At 43.2% G+C, this 24,511-nt stretch overlaps 1 protein-coding gene and 1 long non-coding RNA gene across 2 annotated transcripts in view; one reads left to right on the top strand and one right to left on the bottom strand.

Annotated features, from left to right (window-relative positions):
- Nucleotides 1-232: 232 nt before the first annotated feature.
- VEGFC (vascular endothelial growth factor C) overlaps nucleotides 233-24,511 on the top strand; it is a 122,178-nt gene continuing 97,899 nt past the window's right edge. The window contains exon 1 of the mRNA XM_090036150.1: nucleotides 233-759. Coding sequence (XP_089892276.1) covers nucleotides 631-759 — 129 coding nt within the window. The 5' untranslated portion in view covers nucleotides 233-630. The remainder of the gene's footprint in view (nucleotides 760-24,511) is intronic.
- Nucleotides 1,683-20,179, bottom strand: LOC149870399 (uncharacterized). The gene is made up of 3 exons (XR_016440444.1): nucleotides 20,079-20,179; nucleotides 3,630-3,728; nucleotides 1,683-2,332 (listed from the first exon to the last, which is right to left on the bottom strand). It is a non-coding gene; the product is annotated as an uncharacterized LOC149870399 (long non-coding RNA).

Raw genomic sequence — 24,511 nt, forward strand, 5'->3', positions numbered from 1 at the left:
CAGTACTAACGCACCACATTTGCGTGTGTCAGTGGGTGCGCTATGCATGCGTCTGTGCACGTATGTGTGTGCATGTCTGTGAGTGTGCGCGTCTGTGTGTCTCTGCATGTGTGCCTAGTAGAAATGCACTATATTTGCGTGCGCCTGTGCACGAATGTGAGTGTGTGCCTAAGTGAGTGCGTGTGCGTGCGCGTGAGTGAGGGGGCCGGTCCCTGCCCCGGGCAGAGGCGAGCGGCTTGCGTGAGGCGGCGGCGGCGGCGGCCCCGCTCCGCACTCCTCCCCCCGCTCCCGCCGAGGCACAGGCAGGGGGCGCCGTGGCCATGCCCGCCCCCAGCGCCCGCCGCCGCTCGGCTCCAGCCGCGGCCGCGCCGCCAGCCTGAGCCCGCGCCCCAGCCCAGCCCAGCCCAGCCCAGCCCGAGCCCGCGCCCGCGCGCCGGGCCGCTCTATGGGCTTGCGCCGCCCGAGCGCACGCGGCGGCCCCGAGCAGCCCCGCCGCCTCGCCCCGCGCCCCGCCGGGCAGCGCGGAGCCGCGGCCGCTGCACCCCTAGGCGTGCCTGCCCCGGGGGGGCGGCGGCCAGGCCATAAGAAGCGGGAGCCCGCGCCGCGCCCCCGCCCCGCCACCCGCGCACCATGCACTTGCCGGGACTCTGCTCTCTGGTTTGCGCTCTGCTGCTGGGACCCCGGCAGCCGCCCGCCGCCGCAGCCTACGAGTCGGGGCAGGGCTACTACGAGGAGGAGCCCGAGCTGGGAGAGGCGCAGGTAAGCGGCCCGCAGGGCGCCGGGCCCGGGGCACCTGACTCTGCCTCGCTGCTGCCCGGCGGTGCCGACTCGCGTCCGACCCGGGACAGTCCGCGGGCATGTGGCTTAGCGGATGCTGGGCAGCGGGGGAGGCTTCTGCCTGGACGGAGGGGAACGCAAATAAAAGCGGCTTGTTTCCATCTGTTTTGGAGGCCTCACGAGACGCCTCCCGATTTACCGCAGGGCTCCCAGAAGGTGTAACCCGCGCCCGGGCTCTGCCAGACCCAGCCTGGGGTCCCAAGCAGAGAGGCTTCCCGCTCATGCCTATTTCTGTGCCCAGGTCCTTAGCGCCTCAAAGCAAGTGTTGCCGCAGTGCCAGGATGGGCTGCGGGCAGTTGAGAGGCTTCAGTGCCTATGGGCTAGTCCTGCAGGCTGGTAAATGGGGAGCCTCTCTGACATTTGAAAAGTGGCCACGCATGGGAAACGAGAGGGGAAAATGCCTCCTGTCTTGTTCTGAAAAGCCTTGACTGAAGTTTTCAGGGTTCCTTTGGGGTCTGGGTGTCTTGAAAATACACTGTAGTATGAATTCAGCTGTAATTGGGCTTATAAACCAAGTTATAGCATTTACATCAGGGACTGTGCCTATTAGCCAAAGCTTTTCTGTTGCTAACACGTATATTAGTTTCCTGTGTTGTGTAGCTAGTCTATATTTTGCCAATACATACTAACATTATATACCGAAGAAATCTCTGTGCGTGCTGCACCCGTTTTTCAAAGTACAAGCTCTTTTACGACACTTCTTTCTTTTTACTTTCATAAACCCTAAAATGGAATCAAGTTATATTGCAGACAGCAGTCTTGCCAAGTAGTTTTTTTGGGGGGTTTCCCCCCCAAATCCAGGTAAGTTAAAATACAGAGACAAGAATCAAGCTGTTAACCCAGTTTATTGTATCATTAAGTAAAAGTCTTTAGAAGCTGCTACAAGGGAAGAAAAGCATTGCTGCCTATAATGTGTAAACCAGTTTATTAGCTCAACGTGAACGTGATGACACCTGAATGACTGGATCCTCAAAAGTAATTTATATTGAAAATACAGAAGCAACCCTAACTCGAGTTATTTGTATTCTTGTTGTCTAAAAATGTGGAGTCAATGCCTGAAGGGTACAAATACTCCTGAAAGTTGAATGCTGCTGCAGACTTTTACCTTTATGAGCTGTAGACAATTCATTCCCTTCTCTTAAGAGTTTTAAAGTGACCTCAGAAATCTGTCACTTTACTACACTGTGTAGAAGTACAAGTACTTGCTAGAAAATGTAGAGCAGTGAAGGAACTGAAAGGAGAAAGGTTGAGAGATGGGGGAGCAAGTGGAATAGCAGGTGTCAAGCAAATCATGTTAGCCGGCAAGTTTTATGTGCGATTAGTAGTAAGGGGCACAGTGCAAGAAGCTGATTCTGGCAAGCCTTGGTTGCTATAGAAGTCTTACATCCTGGGTAATCCTGTTGGGTTCAGCGGGGCTACTTGAGTAGATGTGCAGGATTGGGTCCCTTTTTTGTCCGCATTTGTCTCAGCTATGCAAGAACACTGAGGTGAATATCTGAAGGAATTAAAAAAAAAAGATTAGATAAACTGCCAGTGATTATTTCAAGAAAAATGTGATTAGCCTGTCTATAAAAGTCATTCGCTTGACCTTTCTCAGCTGATGAAAAATGAGCGTGTCTGCTCTTTGTGTGTGTGTGTGTGTGTATGTACTTAAGTTTATGTGTTCTCTGTTTTAACTTTCCATCACCTGTGCCACGGTATTACATAAGAAACTGAGGTGTGAGAGAGAAAGTATACACGTATATAGCTAAATGTCATTTTTCCAGAAACTTGTACTGCGGTAACATTGTTCTGACTGATCCGTTTAGAAGTTGTACCTTCAGAAGCTAAACTTGTAAAAGTGTAGGTGGAGTTTAGAAAGCTAGCTATGGGAAGAACCTACACAGAAAGTCAGAAACACCATCTTTGCTTTTCTTTATGTTGATACTTCAGTGCAAGATGCTGTTAATTCAGTCTCAGTTATAGATCAGTAGTAGTTATTTGTCATACATTAGGTACTGTAAATGGTGAAACATGGGTACTGATAAGCTGAAGCAATAGCATCTAACCTTTTCAGCTGCCAAGTTCATTATTTCAAAAGGTCAAGGGGCCACAGTCAGTACTCTTGAAACAGAGTCTCTAAGTGATGCAAAGGGAACAAACTCTTATCTGTCCTCTGCTTCAAATTTCCCTTGGTGGGGAGAGGAGGTGCGCTCTGTGAAGTGTTATGGTGGCATAACCAGCACCCACACTTCCCTCCGTGTAGCCCTGGGGATAGGAGGAGCAACTGAAGCAAGCTATGCTTCTAGGAAATCTTAGCTGACCTTTGATGGTCTCTTGAGGCCCACAGTAAGTTGGTATAAGTTTAGAGCAGCCAACAGGCTGTTCTAACTTGTGCTAGGACGGGAAAGACATTGTAATCGGTGGCTGGATCTCAGCTTCTCTTTTTGATCCCTGTAGGGGCTATGTTGGGAAAAGGAGCTGTTCTTTGTTGTTGCAGTCCCCAAGGATAAAGCACAACCATTTGGACTTCTGCTCTGCTGTCCCTGGGGATCTTGCGTTTTGGTAGGGAAGCAGGCAGAACTCTTTCCCCCTCCCTCCCCTATGATCCAGTTGGCAGACAGCAGGGGAGCTGCTGAGCTGCTGCAGCAAGAGTGGACAGCAGCTGCCAAGAACGGCCCCAGTCATACCAGAGCAGCTCCTATGGCTACAGAGAGCCTTTTTACTGCCTCCTTATAGGGGCAGGGTTCATTCAAATATTGCAAGTGAAAAATCACAGGCTGTGGCTAAGGGAGCAAATTTTAATTGAATACCAGTTTGTTGTCTTAGCGTGTCTTGTGTCTTTACGGCTCACAATTTAGAGAACAGGGAGTCGAACATATGCCCTGGCTCACAGGTTTCAAACTAGCAAGCTAAGAAGAAAAAGAAAAAGGAAAGACCGTAAGTGCAAAATATTATCTAACACAAACTAGGTGCATCTACACAAGATGCTTTATTGCATAGCAGACTAATTTGCTACTCAGTAAAGCATCACTGTCTCTACATGAGTAACAATTAGGGTGCAGCAGACTAATTTCCTATTGTACTGGATAGTCCTGTCAACTGTGAGCAGTGTCCAGCAGCACAGTAAATTACTGTGCTTAAATGTGCATGTAGACAGTGACATTGGGACTAGTTTATTCCAGCTCACATTGTGCCGGAGTATATTAAGTTGCATTAATTGCATGTGTAGACGTGTCTACTGGAACAGTCAATTTAAACAGTGAACTGACAGATGACACAGCCCCTGCATAACTTTAATCTGGTAGAAAAATACCTTAAGAAAAATTAACACTGATGTAGGCATCGTGTTTTTGCACTTATCCAAGTGTTTGCTGAAGACAGACAGGCTATTGCATGTTCCCTCAACAAGGTAAGGTGTTGTAATACTTAACATGAGAAGCTACCTTTGGGTAGCTGATTGATGGCCTGCTCCAGATTGCAGTATTATTTATGTAGCTGTACAAAACAATATACGTTACACCGGCATGAATGTCCAGGGCTTTACTCAGTCTTTATATTGAACTACCCTGAGGAAAAACAGGAGTGAAAGTATACTAGCGTAACTGCTGTAGGTGTAGTCTGTTTGCAGGTTATCCTGGTGTACCCGTTTGCTCAAGAGCAACAGGTTAATAATGTCTCCCCTGCCACCTAGTGGTTCATCAGTGTAATTGCACCTATTACCTGAAACTACTCCAGATAGCTGTATGTCTGTCCTCTCCCAGTCGTGGTATAATTTACACTGATGTATGAAACCAGTGTAAATTATACCATTGTAACTATGTCATTTGTTCAGAAACTTGGAGACTATTTAGTTAATTACAAATCTCACTGGGCCATATTTTTGTTGTCCTTAATACTTAACGTAATTTTGAAGAAGCCAGCATAGTTGCAGTGGTATAATTGAGAAGCTAGCAGTCGATGTGTATTATTTGTATACAGATAAATTGTATAAATGTTACGCTTCATTTGTGTAGGACCCTTTAAAATATTTCAGACTTTTGTCTATATTATATTTGCTTTTGTTATTTTGTCATTTTTCATTCTGTCCACCTGTAGTATTCACATAGGTCCCTGAAAGATTCCAGTAAATCATGTTTCTCAGTGAAGAGAGAACTTTTGGTAAATACAGATCTGTCTGCTACTAATTAAGCACTCATGGATCACAGTAGATAGTGCTAGAATTTTTCTTTTCAAGGAATTAGAAGCATTTCTTTACTCACAGGTGTGATATAAGCAGAAGTCATTCATACTGTTTATGAAAAGGCAAACAATTACTGGCTAACATCAAATGATTTGATACTTTAGTTCCTAAGGGGAAAGACTATATCAGCATCTGTTAGGATGATCTTTTTTGTGTGATGTTAAATTTGTTAAATGATTATACTTATTTACAACATAAATGAATCTGTAGCAGACAGCAAATCTCTATGATTTACACAAAAATACCAAGTATAAAGAACCAGATATTTCCTTAGAAATACACCCATTGAAACATGCTGACATTTGTATGTGCTGTACAGGATTAAAATTATACCTTACCTCATGCTAATTGCAAAATAACTGGAAAGATTACAGTGTCAAAGCAAGGGCACTATGATTAAGTGTCCTATGAGCATGCACACCAAATGTTCTTGTGTTGTTTTATGTAACATTAGAATCTTTGAAGTCAAATTGGTATGTGGGTATGTTCTGTGTATAAGAAAAGATTTAAATATGATTCCTTTCTTTTCCAGCCTTACGGTTTCATCATATATTTCTGGCAGCCAGCCAATGATGACAAAAAAAATGCAGTAACTCTGATTTTGAGTTTTCTTTCAAATGTGGTGTCAGTTGGAATTTAGCAGGTAACAGATTAGGACAAGTACTGTACACATATTAACCATTTGCATTTTAAACAGAGCTAGGAAGTGCACCCTTCTGCTCCTGAGTATTGGGCTGCCTTTAATTGTAAGCAAGCCTTCCATCTTGTAGGTCGTTCCACTGTCCCATTCTTTCTGACCCTGGCACAGATGAAAATTCTTTACCTTCACATGGCAAGAGGACAGTGTGATTGTACCAAGTACTGGAACACACGTGGTGGCTTAATCTAGGTAACCTGGGTAGCACTAATAGCTTGGGCTTTATCCCATACTAGCAATTAAGGACCCTGGAGAGTATGCCCCATCGTTGCTATAATGTGCTAAATCTCATGTTACCACAGTTTCACTGCTGTTGTTACCTGTGCTATTCAGTTTAAATTGAGATTTAAATGCTACCCATGCTGCAGTTCCCCCTGCATTCGCTGCATAGAAATACCCATAGAAATATCTAGGAAGAAGCAGCAACAATAATACTGGTTGAGACTCCAAAATGCAGATACATCCTTTTTCTTCAGGGCAACTGAATTTTGAAGGATGGCTGATTTTCTCTGTCTAGTTACAAGTCTTGTCCCCAAACCACTGCCATGGATATGCTCTTCCCTCTTCCTCCTCCTCCAAGTTTAAACTTAATTTTACTGTGGCAGCTTTATGTGGTTTCATTAGTCTCTTTGAAATTGTTATTGAGTAGCGCTGGAGAAAGGAAGCCCACCTCTGCTTCTGGTTATTTTGTCAGAGGCATAACAGCAGGGGTCTGCACCCTGGGCTGTGACAGTGGTAGGGGAGGCCAGCTGTGGTGGCTATGGTAGTTGGGCTGGCAGTGGTGGTAGCTGCTGTTCCTGTACCTTCTAAGTGGGCACATGGGCTTGGTGCCCAGGTCACCCACCACTTGATACGCTTCAGCTTCCCATCAGCGTCAGCAAGTCCGTAGGACCTAGCTCTGGCCATCTTCCTTCCTTGCACTTTGGATTGACTATATACTTAGAACTGGATTGATCAGGTTAGGAGAGAGTGGGTCTGTTTAGCTTTAACCTAGCTAGCATACGTACCTAGTGGTGAAGCTTCTGTGGTCTGGACTAAAGTGTGGGCTAGGTAAGCTCCCCTGTGATCTAGCTTAAGTGGCTAGTCCATGCTGAAGTCCATTTTGCCATCAAAATGTTTACTGCTCTTTTTGCCATGCTAGCTAGAGTAAAGCTACCTTTGCATACCTGGCTGGGTTTTTCTCATGCCTCCCGATTGAAGGGTAGACATACCGTAAGGAGTCTTCCTCCTGTATTTGAACAAGGTCAGGATTTGACCATATAAGATTAAACAGTACAAGATTCCTAAGGTTCTAGGATGAACGTCCTTGAATTGATTACGATTTACATACAGTGTCAGGTATATAATGCAATACCATGAATCAGTTCTTTATAGCTCTTTCATAACTGATTTTTAAGAATTCTTAGCTTCTTGTTAGCATAGTAATAAATATATTCCATTTGCCAGTTGTTGCCAGTTCTAAACTACTTACTGAAAAGTGGCAGTATGATCTCTTTACTTAGTGATAGATTAATGAAGTACAGAATATTCTTTGTGTCAAAAGTTGTTTTTTTGCTCTGAACATGTGTACTTAAGCCCCCTTTCTCTTAGGTATTGTCCTCATTTTACTGTCAACTGATACAGATTTTTAATAACTGATCTTCCTCTAAGGAACTGCTGGTTTAATGCAGATGAGTTTTTTGACTAACTTGCGATGCGTGGTCACGAGAAAACAGTTTGTAAAGCATTGATCTCAACTCTTCAAGTTTTCTCCAGGGTATTTAATTTATGGGGTGAGGTGGGCAAGGGGTGGAGGGGAGGGTACTAGACTTGGTAGAAATAAGTAATTCTTGCTATGCTGCTTTGAAGTGTTTTGACACTGCATGCAAGAGATCATACCAGTGTACAACTAGAATTTGTTTCATTTTCCCCATGACTGTGACCCACTTGATATATCTTGCTTCTATTTATACTGTTTTGTAATTTATCTCGTGTTTTTTTGTGGGAGGCAACTTGATCACCAAGGGATTCATCGCAATAGCGCTCATCATGAAAGCCTGATGCAATACTGCTTATGCAAGCAAAACTTTGACCTTAGTCCAACATTTTCTTTCCATAAGTATTTCAGAATCAAGCTCTAAGAGTACATGGCTTTGTTCAACTCTTTAAGTATGTACAAATGTATGTTCTTGTTTATCTTAAGCAAGCATATTTGTACATCCATTAATTATCTGTTTTCATAGGACAGTTGATAATAAATACCTGCTTTACTTTGGGCAGGATAAAGCCTTTATTTAAGGTAAATACACTATTTAGGGAGATCTGTTGAAACCTGCTTTCAGAAACACAGACTTAAAATGTTCTAATATCAGTTGGAATTCCTCTCAGGTCACATCTTAGGAAAGCCATTGATTTCAATCACACTCAATTACAGTGTGATATACATGTGCAGTGCTAAAAAGCTGCGCCTTTTTGTTGAAAATATTATCAATGACTTTTTAAAAGATGTGCTCCAGCTAATGAAATCCTGGAACCAAAGATGTCCAGCAATATCAGATATTTCAGAGGGTGCCTCAAGAAATGCCATAGTGGACAGTTTATGGAATAAGCTTCTTGTAGGGAAGTTGCTTCCTAACCCCATGGTGTACTTGTTCACTGATGCCTTGAAGGGGTTTATAGCTTTTCTGTTTTTTCAGTCCTATGAAATAAAAGTAGTTGTTTTTTCTTATCTATATCAATGTCTAATACATGTTAGAAATCTCATCAAGCTTTGGGCCTTAATGACATCTGAGGCCAAACTTCTTTGATGAACACACTGCCTTAGGTTCAGAGGCAACAGGGGTTGCTGGTTCTTGGGCTACAGAGTCAAAATGGCCGCATGTTAAGCCTAGTTGCACCACTTCCTTGTGTGCCTTTGCCTATGGAAGTTGGTGCATGTCTAACTACATTAGCCCATTGGACTGCTAGGTTGGAGCTGCAGGACATGTTAACCAGTGTAAATTAAACTGGTGTTGGTAATAAAGAGAGGTGACCAACCCTCTGCAGGCCACTGTGCTATTACAGTGCCTTGACACTAGTCAGTAGAGAGATGCTACTAGGCCAGTGGTGCTCAACCTCTAGCCTGCAGGCCAGATTGGCTCACAGAGACATGTCATCCAGCCCATGGAGCTCCCAGAGATCTAGAAATTTGTGGGTGAGGGAGCATTAATTGCTACTCCCCTGCTGCCAGATTTCCAAACCCATGGAAAGGCCTGTGGGCTAGATAATGGCACCCTGTCCTTGTAATGATGATCATAGGAAAGTATGGCTGAAAGGGACCTTACAAGGTCATCTAGCCCAGCCCCTGTTCAATGTAGAATCATCCTCAGTTAAACCATACTAGCTAAGTGTCTGTCCATCCTGTTCTTGAACATTTCCAAGAATGCAGATTCCACAATTTCTCTGTTCCAGTGGCTGACCTTCATAGTCAGAAAGTTCTTTTATTCTTCAATGTAAATTTCCTCTGGAAGCCATTGTTCCTCGTGTTCCCTGCAATCCACAAAGAAAAGCTCATCTCTATCCTCTCTGTAATCACCCTTCAGGTATTTGAAGACAGTGATCATAGCCCCCCTTATCTTGTCCAGACTAAACACATTTAGCTCTTTCTATCTTTCCTCATAAGTCTTGTTTCCCAGGCTCACTTTTGTCACTCTGTGCTAGAGACAGTACTCCAGGTAATGCTTCACTGTGCTGAATAAAGTGGCAAAATCACTTCCCTTAATTTGCAAGTGACACATCTGTTAATACAACCTAGTACATGGCTGGCCTTTTTGCAACAAGAGCACACTGTTGCCTTATGTGCAGCTTTGGTCTACTGTAACCTCTAGATCCTTCTCTTCAGTACAGCAGCCTAGCTAGTCATTCCCAGTTTGTATTTGTGTGTGCAGTTACTGCATCCCAAGTGTAGGATTTAGCATTCCTTTTTTAATTTAATCCAGTTGATTGTGGACCCTTTTTTTCCAGACTGTCTAGGTCATTCTGGATCCTAGCCCAGCTCTTCAGAGTGCATACAACTCCAAACAGTTATGCATCTACCTTACTTTCGTCTAGTCTGCTTCTCCTGAGCATGTTCATGAGACTGTGTCAAAAATCTTGTTAAAATCAGGGTATATCATATTCACTGTTTCCTCTTTTCCCTTCTGTCCACAAAGCCTGTTACTGTGTCATAGAAGGAAATCAGGTTTGTTAGGCATGCCTTGCTCCTGATGAAGCCATGCTGGCTGTTCCTGATCACCATGTTCTTCTTTAGGTACTTTAGAATAGATACTCTGAGCTTATGCTCCATGATCTTTCCAGGTATTGAGCTCAGCCTGACTGGTCTGTAATTCTCCAGGACCTCCTTTCCTTTCTTAAATATGGGCACCATATTTGCCCTTTCCCAGTCCTGGACTTTCCTGGACTTTGCCCTTTTCCAATCCTGGACTTCACCAAACTTCCACAAGTTTTAAAGAGATAACCCGTGCCTCTGAAATTACTGTAGCCAATTCCTTCAGTACCCTAGGGGGCATCTCATCTGGCCCTACTGAGTTGAAAGCATATGTGTCTGGTGCCTCTCCAGTCGGGGGGGGCATGTGCCCCCCTTGACACCAGTCAGCAACTGGGGGGGTCCCCCGGAGTCTGATCCCGGGGAGGGAGAGAGGGACGCTCCTGGTGGCCTGTCCTGCTTCTGGAGCTCTGCAGGGTTGCTGATCTCACTCACCATGGCCGTGCTGCTTCCAGAGCTCTGCAGTCATTTCTGGAAGTGGCGCAGCCACATTTGCTGGTGGCCTCACTCCCCGCCAGTGCTCACGGGGGGGGCACTGGTGCTCCTGCCTGCCCCCCAGCCTGTTGGCTACACAAGGAGCATGGCCTGACAGGGGGTGCACCGGTGCTTTCAGGGGTTGCATGTGCACCCCTATGTGTTGCCCCTGCCTGAAAACATCCAGCTTTTCTAGGTACTTGCTAACCTGTCCTTCTACTACTCTAGGCTGTTCATTCTTTTTTATCTTTGTTGCCAACTGCACCTGTCATTTGGTAGTTGCCCCCATTTGTGAAGACTGAAGTAAAAAAGGTATTAAAAGCATCAGTCTTCTCTGCATCATCCATAACTGGATTGCCTTCCGCATTCCAAAAGCTATGGTTTCTTTGATACGCTTTTTAATTTTTACATACTTGTAGAATCCCTTTCTATTGGCTTCAATGTCCCTTGCACCTCAAACTGAGCCTTGGCTTGCCTACTTTTCTTCCAGCGTACCTGTGGAATACGGGTTACACTCTTCCCTTGCACTGTGCTCACATTTCCATTTTTATAGGCTTCTTTTTTGAGTTTCAATTCACTGACGAGGTTGCTGTCTAGCCAGATTGGTCTCCCATTGCACTTCCTATTCTTCTGGTGTATCAGGACAGCTTGCTCCTATGCGCTTAAAAGGTTGTTTAAAGTACAACCACCTCTCCTGAACTCCTTTTCCCAGCAGACTTGCCTCCCAGGGGATCCTGCCCACCTGTCCCCTTACTTTGTTGAAGTATGCTTTTCCAAAATCCAGTGTCTTTATTCTGCTGCTGTGTTTCCTTCTTCCCCTTTGGTGTTGAAGGGCTCATCTACATGAGATGCTACTGCATGGTAGTTACTGTGCATTTATTTAGTACTTGTGTATATATAAGAAAGTACTAAATAAATGCACAGTAACTGAAGTTACTGAGCAGTACTGGCAAATGTCTTTTAAGTAACATTACTGCACAGTAACCTAATAATACTGTGCAGTAGCTTATTAGTACTGTTTGTGCTGTGACACACTACTGTATGGCATTATTCAACTGCTGTGTAGATGCAGCGGCGTCTTGTATAGATGCATATTATGTCAGCATCTTGCATAGATGCACTTGCTGTCACCTGAGTTACCTTCCACTTTCATAGTCTCATATTCTCAGTCATTACACTCTGTTTGTGAGCAACAAGTTGACAAAAGCTGCAGCCCTAGCTGGCCTCTCTGTATCAGAACGTTATCCCCAGCACACTATAGGAATTTCCTAGACTGTTTGTACACTGCTTTGTTTCCCCTCCCAGCAGATGTCATAGAACCATATAAATTAAGGGCTGGAAGTGACCTCGGCAGATCATTGAATCCAACCCCCCTGCTCTGGGCAGGAATACTGCTGAGATCAATGATCCGAGCAAGTTGTCTGTCCAGTCTCCTTTTGAAAACTTCCAAGGTTGGGGATTGCACCACCTCCTTGGGAAGTCTATTCCAGATTCTGGTCACCTTTACCATAAAAAAGTCCTTCCTTGTATCCAACTTGAAACTAAACTCTGACTGTTTATGGAACAGTCCCAGATCCCTTATGTTTTCCTTATAAGGTTTGTCCTCCAAGCCTTTAACCATTCTTGTGGCCCTTCTCTGGACCCTTTTAAGATTCTCCACACCTTATTTTGAAGTGTGGTACCCAAACCAGAACACAGTACTCCAGTTGGGGTCCCACCAGCACTGAGTAGAGGGGAGTATCACTTCCTTAGTCCCTGCTCACGATCCATCGGCTAATGCATCACAGTATGCTATTAGCTCTGTTGATTACACTGTCGCACTGGCAGCTCATGTTCATCCTGTGATCAACCATAACCCTGAGGTCCCTTTCAGCCATCGTGCTGGCTAGGACATCTCCTAACCTATATTCACATCACTGGTTACTTGTCCCCAGATGAAGCACTCTGTAATTATCCTTGCTGAACAGCATCCTGTTCCACTCCACCCACTTTTTCAGCTTATCCAGGTCTGTGTGGGTCTGCATCCTATCCCCTGGTGTGACCGCTTTTCCCCATAACTTAGTATTATCCACAAATTTGGCCAGCATGCTTTCTACATCCTCATGTAAATCATTGATAAAGATGTTGAACAGCACAGGGCCAAGAACCAAATGCTGCGGGACACCACTGGCCACTTCCCACCAAGATGATACAGACCCGTCCACTGACACTCTCTCGGTTCAACCCTTAGCTAGTTCCCAACCCACCTGAAAATAGACACTGCCAGCCCACATCCCCCCCCAGTTTTGTTATAAGAATATCATGGGAGACCATATTGAAGGCCAAGCAGGCGATGACCATTTATATGCAGGAACACTGATGCAAAATATTGATTAAAGAGTCCTGGTAATTGAAGTCGCTCATGAGAACCAGAACTTGTGATTTGGAATGTTGTGTCATTTGTTTAAAGGAGGCCTCTTCCACCTCCATTTTCTGGTTTGGTGGCCTGTAGCAGATGCCCATCATGGACTTCTGTCTCCACCCATCAGGGATTAACCTATTTTAAGGCCCTCCTTACTAGGTTAGCAAGCCTGTATATGAAGACACTCTTCCCTATCTTCATTAGGTTGACCTCATCTCTTCCTAACAGTCCTTCTTGAAAGGAAGGGGTTGAAGAAGCACCACCATCTACGTAGCCACATGTTGATCTCCAGGATGAGAATGAGAATACCAGCTAGTCCTGTCCCCTTCACCCTTGTAGCCAGAGCCATTTTTAATCTGTTCTGTGTCACCCCTGGTGGTATAATGTCTGCATGGATGAGCACCATGTGATAGAGCCTGGAATCGGTTATTTTGGAAACCTTTTCATGCAGGCTCCTGGGTCAAGGTGACATATGACTTGACACAGGGTTGCAGAGCTGGAAGGTTGGGCACCACTGTTTTAGATTGCTTGCACTGAACAAATGGGTATTCCAGGACGAAATTGAGTAGAGCTGGGTACATGTGGCATGCATACACTGGTGACTCATTACTTTTCACTTTCTCAAGTGTAATATAGACCAGGGACATATACTAGTGTAGGATGCCTGTCATGTGTCCTCTGCAGGTTTACATTGATTTAAGGACAGATTATGGTGGTGCAAACATGTTATGTATCTACACCCTATGACCACTGGCTGTTTTGCAATGCATTAATTTTTTGTGTGCTGCTTTCTTTTTTTGTTCTCCTGATTTTATTATTCTAAATGGGTGTATTGATTTGTTTATTGATTTATTAGTGAAAAACAAAAAAATGATTTTCCTAGCCTGCGTCTTCAGGGTTTTGAGGTTATTTAAAACATGACATTTGTAAAATGTTTGTTTTTCTCTGTCAGATTTATGTTTTTCTTTTAAAATACTTGCATAAAATTGGAAGTAATTGGGAACTGAATCACCAGAAGGATTAAGGGGATGTGGACAGGCTAATTTGTAATGAAAGATTGAAAGAACAAAACATTTAGAGTTTGGCTAACTAGGATATGAACATCTACAAATGCTTGAAGGGTGTGAGCACCAGGAAAAAAATATTATAGAAGGGCGGCATTGTTTAGCATGAGATCTAGTAGTAGTGGAGTTCACTTAAGAGAAATAAAATACCAGGGAGGTTGGTGGGGGTACTTCCTGATGATTAAAGCTGGTAGATTTAATTTTGGAAGAATCATGATCAAAGCCCAAATTCATTAACCTCCATGACCTAGTGCAGGATGTTTTTTATAGGTTTATTTTTTTTGAAGCATCTGACTGATTTGTTTTTGTTTCATCCTGACTACTTAGTGATTATCCAAACAGATGCTCCCCATGTGCATGAGACAAAATTCTTTTGGGCAGGAATGTCTTCTGGGGCCTGCATGCACCCTGAAGTTTTGCTTACCTGCCATAACTGAGGCTCGCTCCTTTGCTATCACTGGTGGAACCCTCTAGTGTCCCTGTCTTTTGCCCTTAATGTTAATTACCACTGTTTTTCTAGTTAGGCAGTTTAGCTGATGCAGTCTAGATATTTGTTCTGTGTCTACTGGCTTAAAAAAAAACCTAACTAAACAAATGTAGATTTCAAATTAATAGGTTTCCCTCCCATTGCCTGCACAGTTAACCCCCCTGTATGAAAGTTTTAAAATGGCTGACCCTGAGTCACCACTGTTCCAGATGTATATGTCCCAAAGGTGCAGGGCCTATGAAGGAGAGCCACTCCAGGTACCTTCTACACTTGGGAGAAGGATGTGTTCTGGAACGCTGCTTGATGTCATTCTATGTCTCTCTTTTTATAGTTAGCCATGTTAGTGAAGTCAAGTAGAAGGTAGAGTTGATTGCTATCTTATAGACTAACCAAAGTTAGTACACACACACACGATTGCTATCTTATAGACTAACCAAACTTAGTGCGTGTGTGTGTGTGCGCACACACACACACGCACACACACACACACACACACACACTTTGGTTAATTTATAAGGTGATAATCTACCCTGCATTCTATAAAAACACTAAGAAGGCAAGAGAGGCAAAGTATATATCATCTCGGATAGGTCCATACAAACCAAGTAGACCTTCAGAGAATCAAGGGAAGGATCTTTTGCAATACACCAGAAAATAATTGGGATCCACAGGAACCACATCATTCCATACCCACTGAGATGTCCTCCTTTTCATTATCTCTAACTACTGTGGCAATACTCATCTATTTGGGGAGTCAATCTGTATTCCAAGAAAGTGCCATCATCTGCAGCAAGATCCCTTTCACAAGAGATAAATTAATGTTGGACTTGTCTTTTCCCAGGCTAAAATTAGGGAGGTCAGAGAGGAATACAGTAATAGTGCTCACCGTTTTGAAACAATATGAGCCTCTAACCAACTCCTCACCCTTCTTAATGAAACTATTTAACTCTTACCCACAGCTTCCATCTATGAACTGTAAGTATTCCACCACTTGTCAAAAATAATGGCTGAAACACAAGATAGCCTACTGGACATCATCCAGGAGAGCAACTTAGATTTCTGAGTACTGTTCAGGCTTCCCTTATAGACTGATTCAACTATGTCCAGGAATCGGGAACTGCTCAAACTTGCCAGAATAATTTTCCATATTTCAGTGGTACGCTAGGGCTTAAGGAGCCTTTGGTCAAATTCTGTAATAGAGACGTAGAGCAGCAATGTGGAGCTGGAGCTATGTTTTATTGCTAATTACAGTAAGATATGAGCTAGCTTATCACTCCAAGGAGATTGGTAATGATGACTATCTATGAGTGGCTAAGTATCATTAATTAAAAACTTTCAACTTTTGATCAGATGACTTTGAACAGCATATGAAGACAGTAAAGAATGAGTTTAGATATTTGTAGTGAAAGCAAAATATTTCAAGAATTGCGAACACAGATTGTGTGCACTCTGGTCGCATATGAGAATGTTATAATTATATAGATAAATGTTTAATGTACAGTTTCCAACCAGAGAAATTCAAAATGATTGCTCTATATGAATTACATGATTATGATGGAATAAAATACTTGGTTGAAGATTTTTGCTTTGTACTTTTATCTGTACTCATTGCCAAAACAGAGGATAGTTCTTCAAAAAGGGACGTTCATCTATGTCTTGTTGAGCTAAGAAAAGTGGAAAAGTATTGAATGCTTTGCAGGCATTAACTGGCTTGACAGGTGCTATGGAGGGCATAGGTCAGTAACTTAAGCTGACTAATATTCAGGAGCAAATACTGTTGTGATTTAGTATGTGAGTGTACTTTGAAATGGCTAATTATGCTCTAACAGATGATGAATTAACCAAAGTATTTTGTGAATAGATTAAGACTCTATCAGAAGAGATTTAGCACACTGACTAATAAGCCAGCGTATTAACTAGATTACACTATACTCCCTTGTACAAGTTTCCCAGCTCCAAGTTTTGGTAGGACCTATATTACAATTCCTTTTAAAGTAGGACCCCATTTATACACCTTCAAGCAGCTGCATAATTGCTTGTCAGTCTTCAAGGTTAGGTACAGACATTGAAAAGCCCGGGGCGGAATCAATGCAAGTTATGCGATTTTCTGTAAGTAGCATAGTTTAGATCAGTAGCAAAGAAAACACACATTCTCCCTTCGGAGGGGACAGCAAATCTTTGACCAGGTTCTGCCTTTTTTAAACCAGTCTATTCAAGTCAAACTTCTGTTATGGGTATAGACTGTTATGGGTATAGGGGGGATCAGCAGGTATTGGGGGAGTCCCTGTTCCCCCGTGCGCTGCCAGGAGTGACCAGGAATAACGGTCACAAACTGGCGGAGGGTAAGTTTAGATTAGATATTAGGAGGCGCTACTTCACAGTCGGGGCGGCTAGGGCCTGGAACCAGCTTCCAGGGGAAGTGGTGCAGGCTCCTAGCCTGGGGATTTTTAAAAGGAAGTTAGATGAGCACCTTGCCGGGGTCATCTGACCCCGGTGCTCTTTCCTGCTAAGGCAGGGGGTCGGACTAGATGATCTACCTAGGTCCCTTCCGACTCTAGCTACTATGAAACTATGGTTTCCAATCACTTATACTGGTACAAGTGTAATGTCTGCACCTGGCCCAAGACTGGCATCTGTGTATAAAATAGCAAAAATAATGGTAATGGCTCATACAGATTCCATGACTTGTTATCCTTCTCGATTACTTGAATTGCTGCTGCTAAAAATTTTGACTGGTGAAGAAACTGAGTACTGGTTGGGAATATTCAACCCATTTGCCCTTTGTACAATGTGGAAGAAGTCCCAAACAGACACTGCTGCTCAAAAGAATCTGAGTTTGCGTTCAGGGAGTGTATATCAAGAATAGAATCTGTATCATTTGTGGGAGCATGGCAGCGACTATAAGATCAGTAACCTACTTTGTCGTTTTTGCTAATCACACATCCCTAACTCGTGTTTTAATCTTTTCTAATGTAGGGCCTTAATTTTAATGTGACAGTCTGATGTAAGTTAGTAGAGAGGCTTTGACAAATATTTCTTTAATTGAGGGGAAAATCAAGATAAATTAGAATTTAGCAATTTTTTATCACCAAATAATTTTATAACAAATTAGGAGTTTGGGGGAAGAAAAAAGTTAAATACAATGAAGTTTAGGTCCTGATTCTCCAATATAATTTATTAATATAGGTCCTTGCATTTGTGGAGTCGTAGGCCATTTGTACATGCCACAAAATTGACTTTTAAAGCAGTTTGATGCCCTTTTGCACTGCTTTAATGGTGCAGCTGTTTGCATGTGGGAGGCGTAATATGCATTAAGTGACTTTGGGATGCAGCAAAATAAAACATCTCCAAGGTGGTTTAGTTTGCTGAGGAGGGAAGCACCGGGCCCCGTGCATCTCAGGGGCTGTGCAGCCTGTGCAGACAGGCTCCACTGAAGGAAAAAACAAACCAGCAGGCTTCATTTTTCTCCCAGGAGCCTGCCTGAGCTGCATGGGGGTGCAGTGCTTCCTTCCACAGCTGCAGTACTCTCTAGGACCTCTAGGGCTGGGTGCTTGTAGGCAGGTGCTGCCTGGGGGTGCTGCCATGGAGGGAAGCAGCGGCCACTCCTCCCCATTCCCTGTCTTCCCCCTTCCCCCCCAGTGCAGCTCAAGGACCACTTGGCCCGCTGGCAGTTTGCCCTCCCCTCCCCATCTCTAGAGAGGCAGGTAAGGGTTCCACACTATATGTTTTTCCTTACTTGAGTGTGTTTGGCCATTACAGAAGGATCCAGAAGGATTCTGGATTCATTTATAATAGAATACATAGTTTTATTACTGAAATCTTGTTCAGTTGATTATATTAATATAGAGAGTGTTTGGTGAAAGCAGTAATAGTGAAAAGACAACTGAAAATCTCCAAATCCCAGATATTTCTCTACAGAACTAAGAATAACATTTCCTGCAGAGTTTTTGCTTAAATTTCTGCAGATACTCCTGATATAGTCAGGATTGATCTTGCAGATTTCCTCCCCAAATAATTATTGCATTTTAGATGTTGTAATAGTAAGAAATCTAACAAATATATTTGTCACTATTTTCATATGTAGTAATTGAAGAATAAACGCTGTCATTAGGCTTTATTTTTGTTTGCCATCTTAAGAATTTTTCTCAGTGGTATAAGTTGTAACCTAGAACATACCAATCTGAAAACCATTAGAGCAACGTAGGAAAAAAAATTGTTAACTTGCCAGTATCTAGAATGTAAATCAAAATATTTTTTATTGTTGCTTTTCAAATAGCAGCAAATAATTATTTAGAAGTTCTAATACTTGTACAAAAATGGCCGACACAGAAATGGATGGTGAAGAATACTATCTACAGAAATTTCACTTTAACGAATGTATCTGAGCACTGTTTAAAACAAATTTGGGTAAAAAAAAAAAAAGCATACTTTATCAGATTTTTTTTAACGACGTCTACATTTAAGTAAATGTGTGCTTAAACATTAAAAAATGATCAGTAATTTTTTTGATTGCTTCATTTTGTGGATATCATTCTTGAGACACCTTCCAGGCACACTTTCTGAAATACAGATCCCTTCAAGGTATGTTGTTGTGGACAATCCGAATTAACTAGGCAGTCTTGAAATTATCATGCTTGTGCATGCTCGTTCAAAATATGCTCTCATATTCATCAGCAATAGTAAGTAGGAGAGGCTGTGTAAATTCTTCAACACAGTTCTGAAAATTCACCACAGCCCTGATTTACATCACTCTATTATAGACATTGGCCTCGCTTGATTAAAGACTACTGCTTCAACCAAATTTCTGTGGTGTGGCTTGTGTCTCATAGGAACTGTGATGATACCAAAGTAAGTTTCACTGAAATCCAAGAAAGTATTTGCATTCTGGTTTGCAGTTTTTATTAACCTGCTCTTGAGCAGGGGTTTGGACTAGATGACCTCCTGAGGTCCCTTCCAACCTGCATTTTCTATGATTCTTTCTATTATTCTATATCTCATTGTAATTTCATGCTTGCTAGGATTTGGATAATACTTTTTAGAATACTTCGTGTGCTTTTTTAATTCTATTTTTTCATATGAAGAATACATCTTTTTCTTTTATATACTGTATCAACAAAGCCAGTGGAGGTGATAATAGGTTTGTATACATTTGCAGGTCTACTACTTATGCTTAAATCCATAGTACAGTAACTGTCTGTGGAAGATAAACAATACACTTACCAAATAATTCTTTGCAGCTTGATTGACAATTCTGTCCTCTTACTGAATTTTCAAATTGAAGCAAAGCTTCATTAGAATAGCAAATTTTGCATAGTAGATTCAATCTTGATGCAGCCACTACTGTAATTTGAATATCACTTTTCATTTTACCTCTTATTTTGAGTTATCAATGTCAAAGACACCCTCAATGAGATTTTATCGGTGTTTTGTATAAGGAATTAAGTGAAAATTTAAATGTTTAAATTTGCAGTGTTCTTCTTACATGCATTTTAATTGTATCCTGAATTTTTAAATTATGCACATAGAAAATTTAGAAGCAAAAAGAAAATTCATTTTATAGAAAGAAAATCATCTAGATAAGAGTCGTTAAAATAAATAAATATAAAGCTTTTACCTTAGTATTATAATCAATTTCCAACAACTGTTTCCATAAACCTTGAAGAGAATTGTCTTTCCCTGAAAGAAGGGTAACTTTGGGAAGGTTAACTTACATGGTAGAACAGTTTCATGTTTGCTTATGTCTCGTTACTGAGTAACCAGATCTTAATTCATTTTAAAATGTTAAGAGCCTGCTCGTAGCTTCCCCTGAGTGAGCCTAGGGATTGGGGGAGGGAGAGAGGAATAAGAGGTTCAGAATCACCCCTGGCCACTGCTTTAATGTCTGAGTGCAGATCTTTCTCCTGTCTAGCATTTCTTAGGGCACCCTGGACCAGATCCAAAAAAGGATTTAAGTGCCTAAACTGCAACTTGGGTCAAAAAAGTGATCCACAAAATCCTGCCTCGCGTGACAGTAGGAACTTTGTGGGAACCAAAATTTTCAGTTTTAGATGCATAAACAACAGGAGCTCCTTTCTGCAACAGTACAGCCCCAAACCCAGTAGGACTGGTATCTATCGCTGCGCTCAAGTACTTCAGCACTGGTGCCCTGGTGAGCAGTTTTTTCAGATGTTTAAATACGATCCCTCATGCTGTAGCATTCAGGCAAGTTCAGCGGTTTTCCCAGGAGTTGTTCTAAAGGATTTGCCCTCATACCACTATATCATCTATCTAGCATTCAACACTACCAGCAGATGGTTGGGGTGACTTTAGGCATTTCTCGCTGACAGGTGTTGTGTTCCATGCAAATGACCATACCTCTGACAACCTAGAGAAGATCACTGGAAGAAAAGGACATAGGTACTCTGACTGCAACTGTGCTTTGCAGTCTCCTTTGTGAATCTTATTTGTATCTACTTATTTTAAGTTAAAAGCTTAACAGTGGAACTATAAAACGGACTGTATTGCTGATTGATGCCCAGTAAAGTATGTTCAGTTACTGACTGGTTTAGTCTGAATGGAGGTTTCCCCTTCCCATTTATAAATTACAGTACAGTACAGTGTAGAGGAATTTAGTGTATGGACTTCATGTCTTATCAGTGTGTACATTTGACTACTTAGCTTAGCCCAATCTTCTAAACCTGGCAGTTGAGTGCTATGGAGAAATTTTAGGAAGAACATTGAAAATATTCATTTTTTTTTTTTGTAATCGTTAATATACAAAAGCTAGCTAGAAATCTATTTTCAGTGTACATTTATTGCCAAACTAGACCAGGAGCCAGCAAGGCACTCGGGGCAGAGAGGGGTTAACAGGAACAAGCCAGGAACAAGCATGAAATCACAAACTTGGAAAGCAGGACCCAGAGAAGAAGAAATCAGAAAAAAGTAGGGCCTGGCATGTGCAGATCAAAGTTAAGGTTTTACCAGAAGTTCGGTAGCAGAGGTCAAAGTCAGGTATCCATCTCGTTGCCATGGTGTCAAGCCAAGGGTTGAAACAAGTTTGTGGTCAGGGCATCTGCTGATCAAGGCCAGGCAGTCCAAGATAGGAACAAGGCTAGAGGGTACGGGACAGCAACACCTGTTAACACTGTTGCTAGAAGAAAGCTTTAGAGCAGGGGTGTCACACCTATGGCCGTGGGAATAAATTATTGTGTTGGGCTTCCCACAATGTGGCTGGGGCTCCAGGACTGTGGCTCTTGCCAAATGCCCGGGATGTCAAGCCTCTTTCTGCCAGGTCCTGGACTGGCTGGAGTGAGCACTGCATGAGAGTAAGTTCTATGGCCCAGTCTTGCTCACAAAGCTAGACCCATGCCGTTCATCCAGCCCTCAGGATCAGTCGAGCAGACACCCCCGCTTTAGAGAAAGTGGTAGGATTTTATAGCCTTCTCTTCAAGGGCTTGTAGCTCTCATTGGGAATCTCATAGGAAGACTCAGGCTGAGCTGGAGCATTGGCCAGCTGCTGAGTGGTGCTACAGCTTAGGCTTCCACCTGTGGGTGTGGAAAAAATGTTTTAAATCACTGGGATGCTAACAATATTGTTCATAGACACTTACTAGCATCCTTTTAAAAATCAAAACTATTTTGTGACGTGTCTCCAGGGGATGAAAACTTACCAACATAGTAATTCTGGTATAATTATACTGCTATAGTTATGGTAGTATATCTTCCTCTGTGAACATACTTTTTCCAGAATAATCATGTATTTTCTTATTTTAGTCTTCCAGTCTTCCAAACAATATAGGCTCAGCTGAGGTATGCTTATTCTGGAATAAGTTATCCATGTGAGAGTATACACCGCTATAGTATTATCATTGTTTTGGTAATTTTTTCTGTGGAACAAGCTTTTAATGAGATGGTTTATTTGGAATGCTTTCCATTTTGACAGGTAATTCCATACATTTTATTCTATCGCTTATGTTTGGGTATGGGTCTAGGAAATTTACTTACTGAGTAAATTGAATCTTTTCAGTCTCCAAAGAAATACAATTGAAATTGCCATGGGGATTGTATTTGGGATTGTTCAAGGTGCCACAATTGTTCAGAGTAAAGGGAGAGGAAAAACGTTTATATGTAGAAACAGAAAGCACATCTGTGTAAGTAATACTGTTTCACCTCCTTTCTGTACTAAAACACAGGTTTCTAGACTAGGGACAGACGTTCAGCATAAGGCAACCAGTAGTAGGCCAGTATATTTCCCACAGTGAAGCCCACCATAACAATGCATTTTTCCTTTTTTTCTGCATATTATGTACAGGTTGTTAAGGATTAAGTCATTCTATTCTCTGATGCCTCGAAAGTTTAACAACTACCCTTTCTAGGTGTGACGGGGCAAACTCCCAAGCCCGGTCACAGTGTCCGCCTGCACACCTGTCTTTGGCCATGCTGCCTGCCTTACTTTCCTGCCACACCTTGTTGCTAAATAATTAAAATTGTACTAGGTGGGAGGCTGCCCTTTGAGCAACCTGCTGTTCACCAGTGGTAAACTCGCAACTCCGACCTCCCCTTCATCATATCCCATTTCTCGCAGACGTATCCGTGAGTTGTGCTATGCTCCAGCCTGAGGACTGGCCCAACTCAGCACAGTGTTAAGCCTCTCTCATGCTGCCCTGTTCAGGGCCTCACACATACTGCCCCCCTCTCACTGGGGCCTCTACCACTCTGCATGCTCTCACCAGGGCTCTTTCACTCATGCTTCTTACTGGACCACATTCATTTTGCCCTGCTCCATCAAGCGACCATATAGGCCATCAGATTTGTCTTTGTATTCTTTGGCCAGCCCTGGCACAGCCTTTTGGGCCTCTCCTGTGACCCTCATCTCTGCAGTAGCCAGGCAATTAACCGAACACTGTGCTAACTCTGCCACTGGCCCCTCATCAGGTAACACAGCTCGGTTGTTCTCAATTTGGGGCTAGTGACTTGCCCCTTTCACTTGTGGCTCCCTCTCTGCCACCTATCTTGGCCTCAAGCCCACTTGTGGTCCCAGGTGCCTGAAGGCTTACCTGAGCCTCCCTTTATTCACAGGGCCTCAATACACTCATTCCCCTTCTCTGGGGCTCAGCGTACTACTTGTCCCTTCTCTGGGGCTCTGGGGTCTTACAGCTCCATGGGCCTGCCTGGTCCCACTACTCTCCAAGGTCTTACACCCCTACAGGCTCAGGTGCTCCTCCCTGAGTCTGACTACTCCTGCTCCCCTCCAGTGTTGTAACCCACCAGACTGGTGAGGGGTCGGGTTTTAAGGTACACCTCCCCACCTATCACCAGGGAGATAACTGGCCTGGCATTTCTTGGGGAGTCCCTTGCCACACAGAATCCTACCAGGCCACCCTTTCCTGGCAGGGTGTAGTTTCCAGTCATACCCAGGACCAGGAGGTTCCTGCCATCCCCATAGCTCCTGCCCTTACTTCCAAAATGTTCCCTGAGCAGCAGTGCGGCCAGTTGTTGCTCCCTTACCTGCTAGCAGCAAACTGCTGCTCCAGCCTTGAAAGCCAGGATATTAAAATAGCTGCCTCATTGTGGCTGGCCTGTGCCTGTTTGCTCTCTGCTGTCTTCTTTAAAGTGGCAGACACTAAAGATGCACTGACACCCACCTTCCCCCTTAAAATGGTTCCTAGGGGAAGCTTTCTCTGCTTCTCACAAAGCAGGCTCACTCAGAGCCTGCAATAGCCCTTAAGTGGTGAGCACCCCAGTGGTACTCTGCTACACACCTTCCCCCTTAAAATGACTGCTCAGGGGTATCTCCTGGCTGCCCTCCATGAAGACTTTTCTGCAGCCTGCTGCAGCCCATACTAGGTGGTGAGCACCCCCAATTGTGCTCCATCACACTAGGGCTTTGTTAATTAGCACATTGATCCATATGTATTCAAGATATGGTGATTCTGGGGCATCAGTAGCTCTAAAACAAGCAATAATGTCTTTAATGCAGAATTCCATCCCCATACACACATCTTTTTTAGCTATTTTATCCTTCCTAAATGGGCTATATAACCTGCAATGTCAGTATTCCAACCATAC

The sequence above is a fragment of the Crocodylus siamensis genome, chromosome 2 (assembly GCF_052110815.1).
Source record: "Crocodylus siamensis isolate JL-2025a chromosome 2, ASM5211081v1, whole genome shotgun sequence".
NCBI classification, from domain to species: Eukaryota; Metazoa; Chordata; order Crocodylia; family Crocodylidae; genus Crocodylus; species Crocodylus siamensis.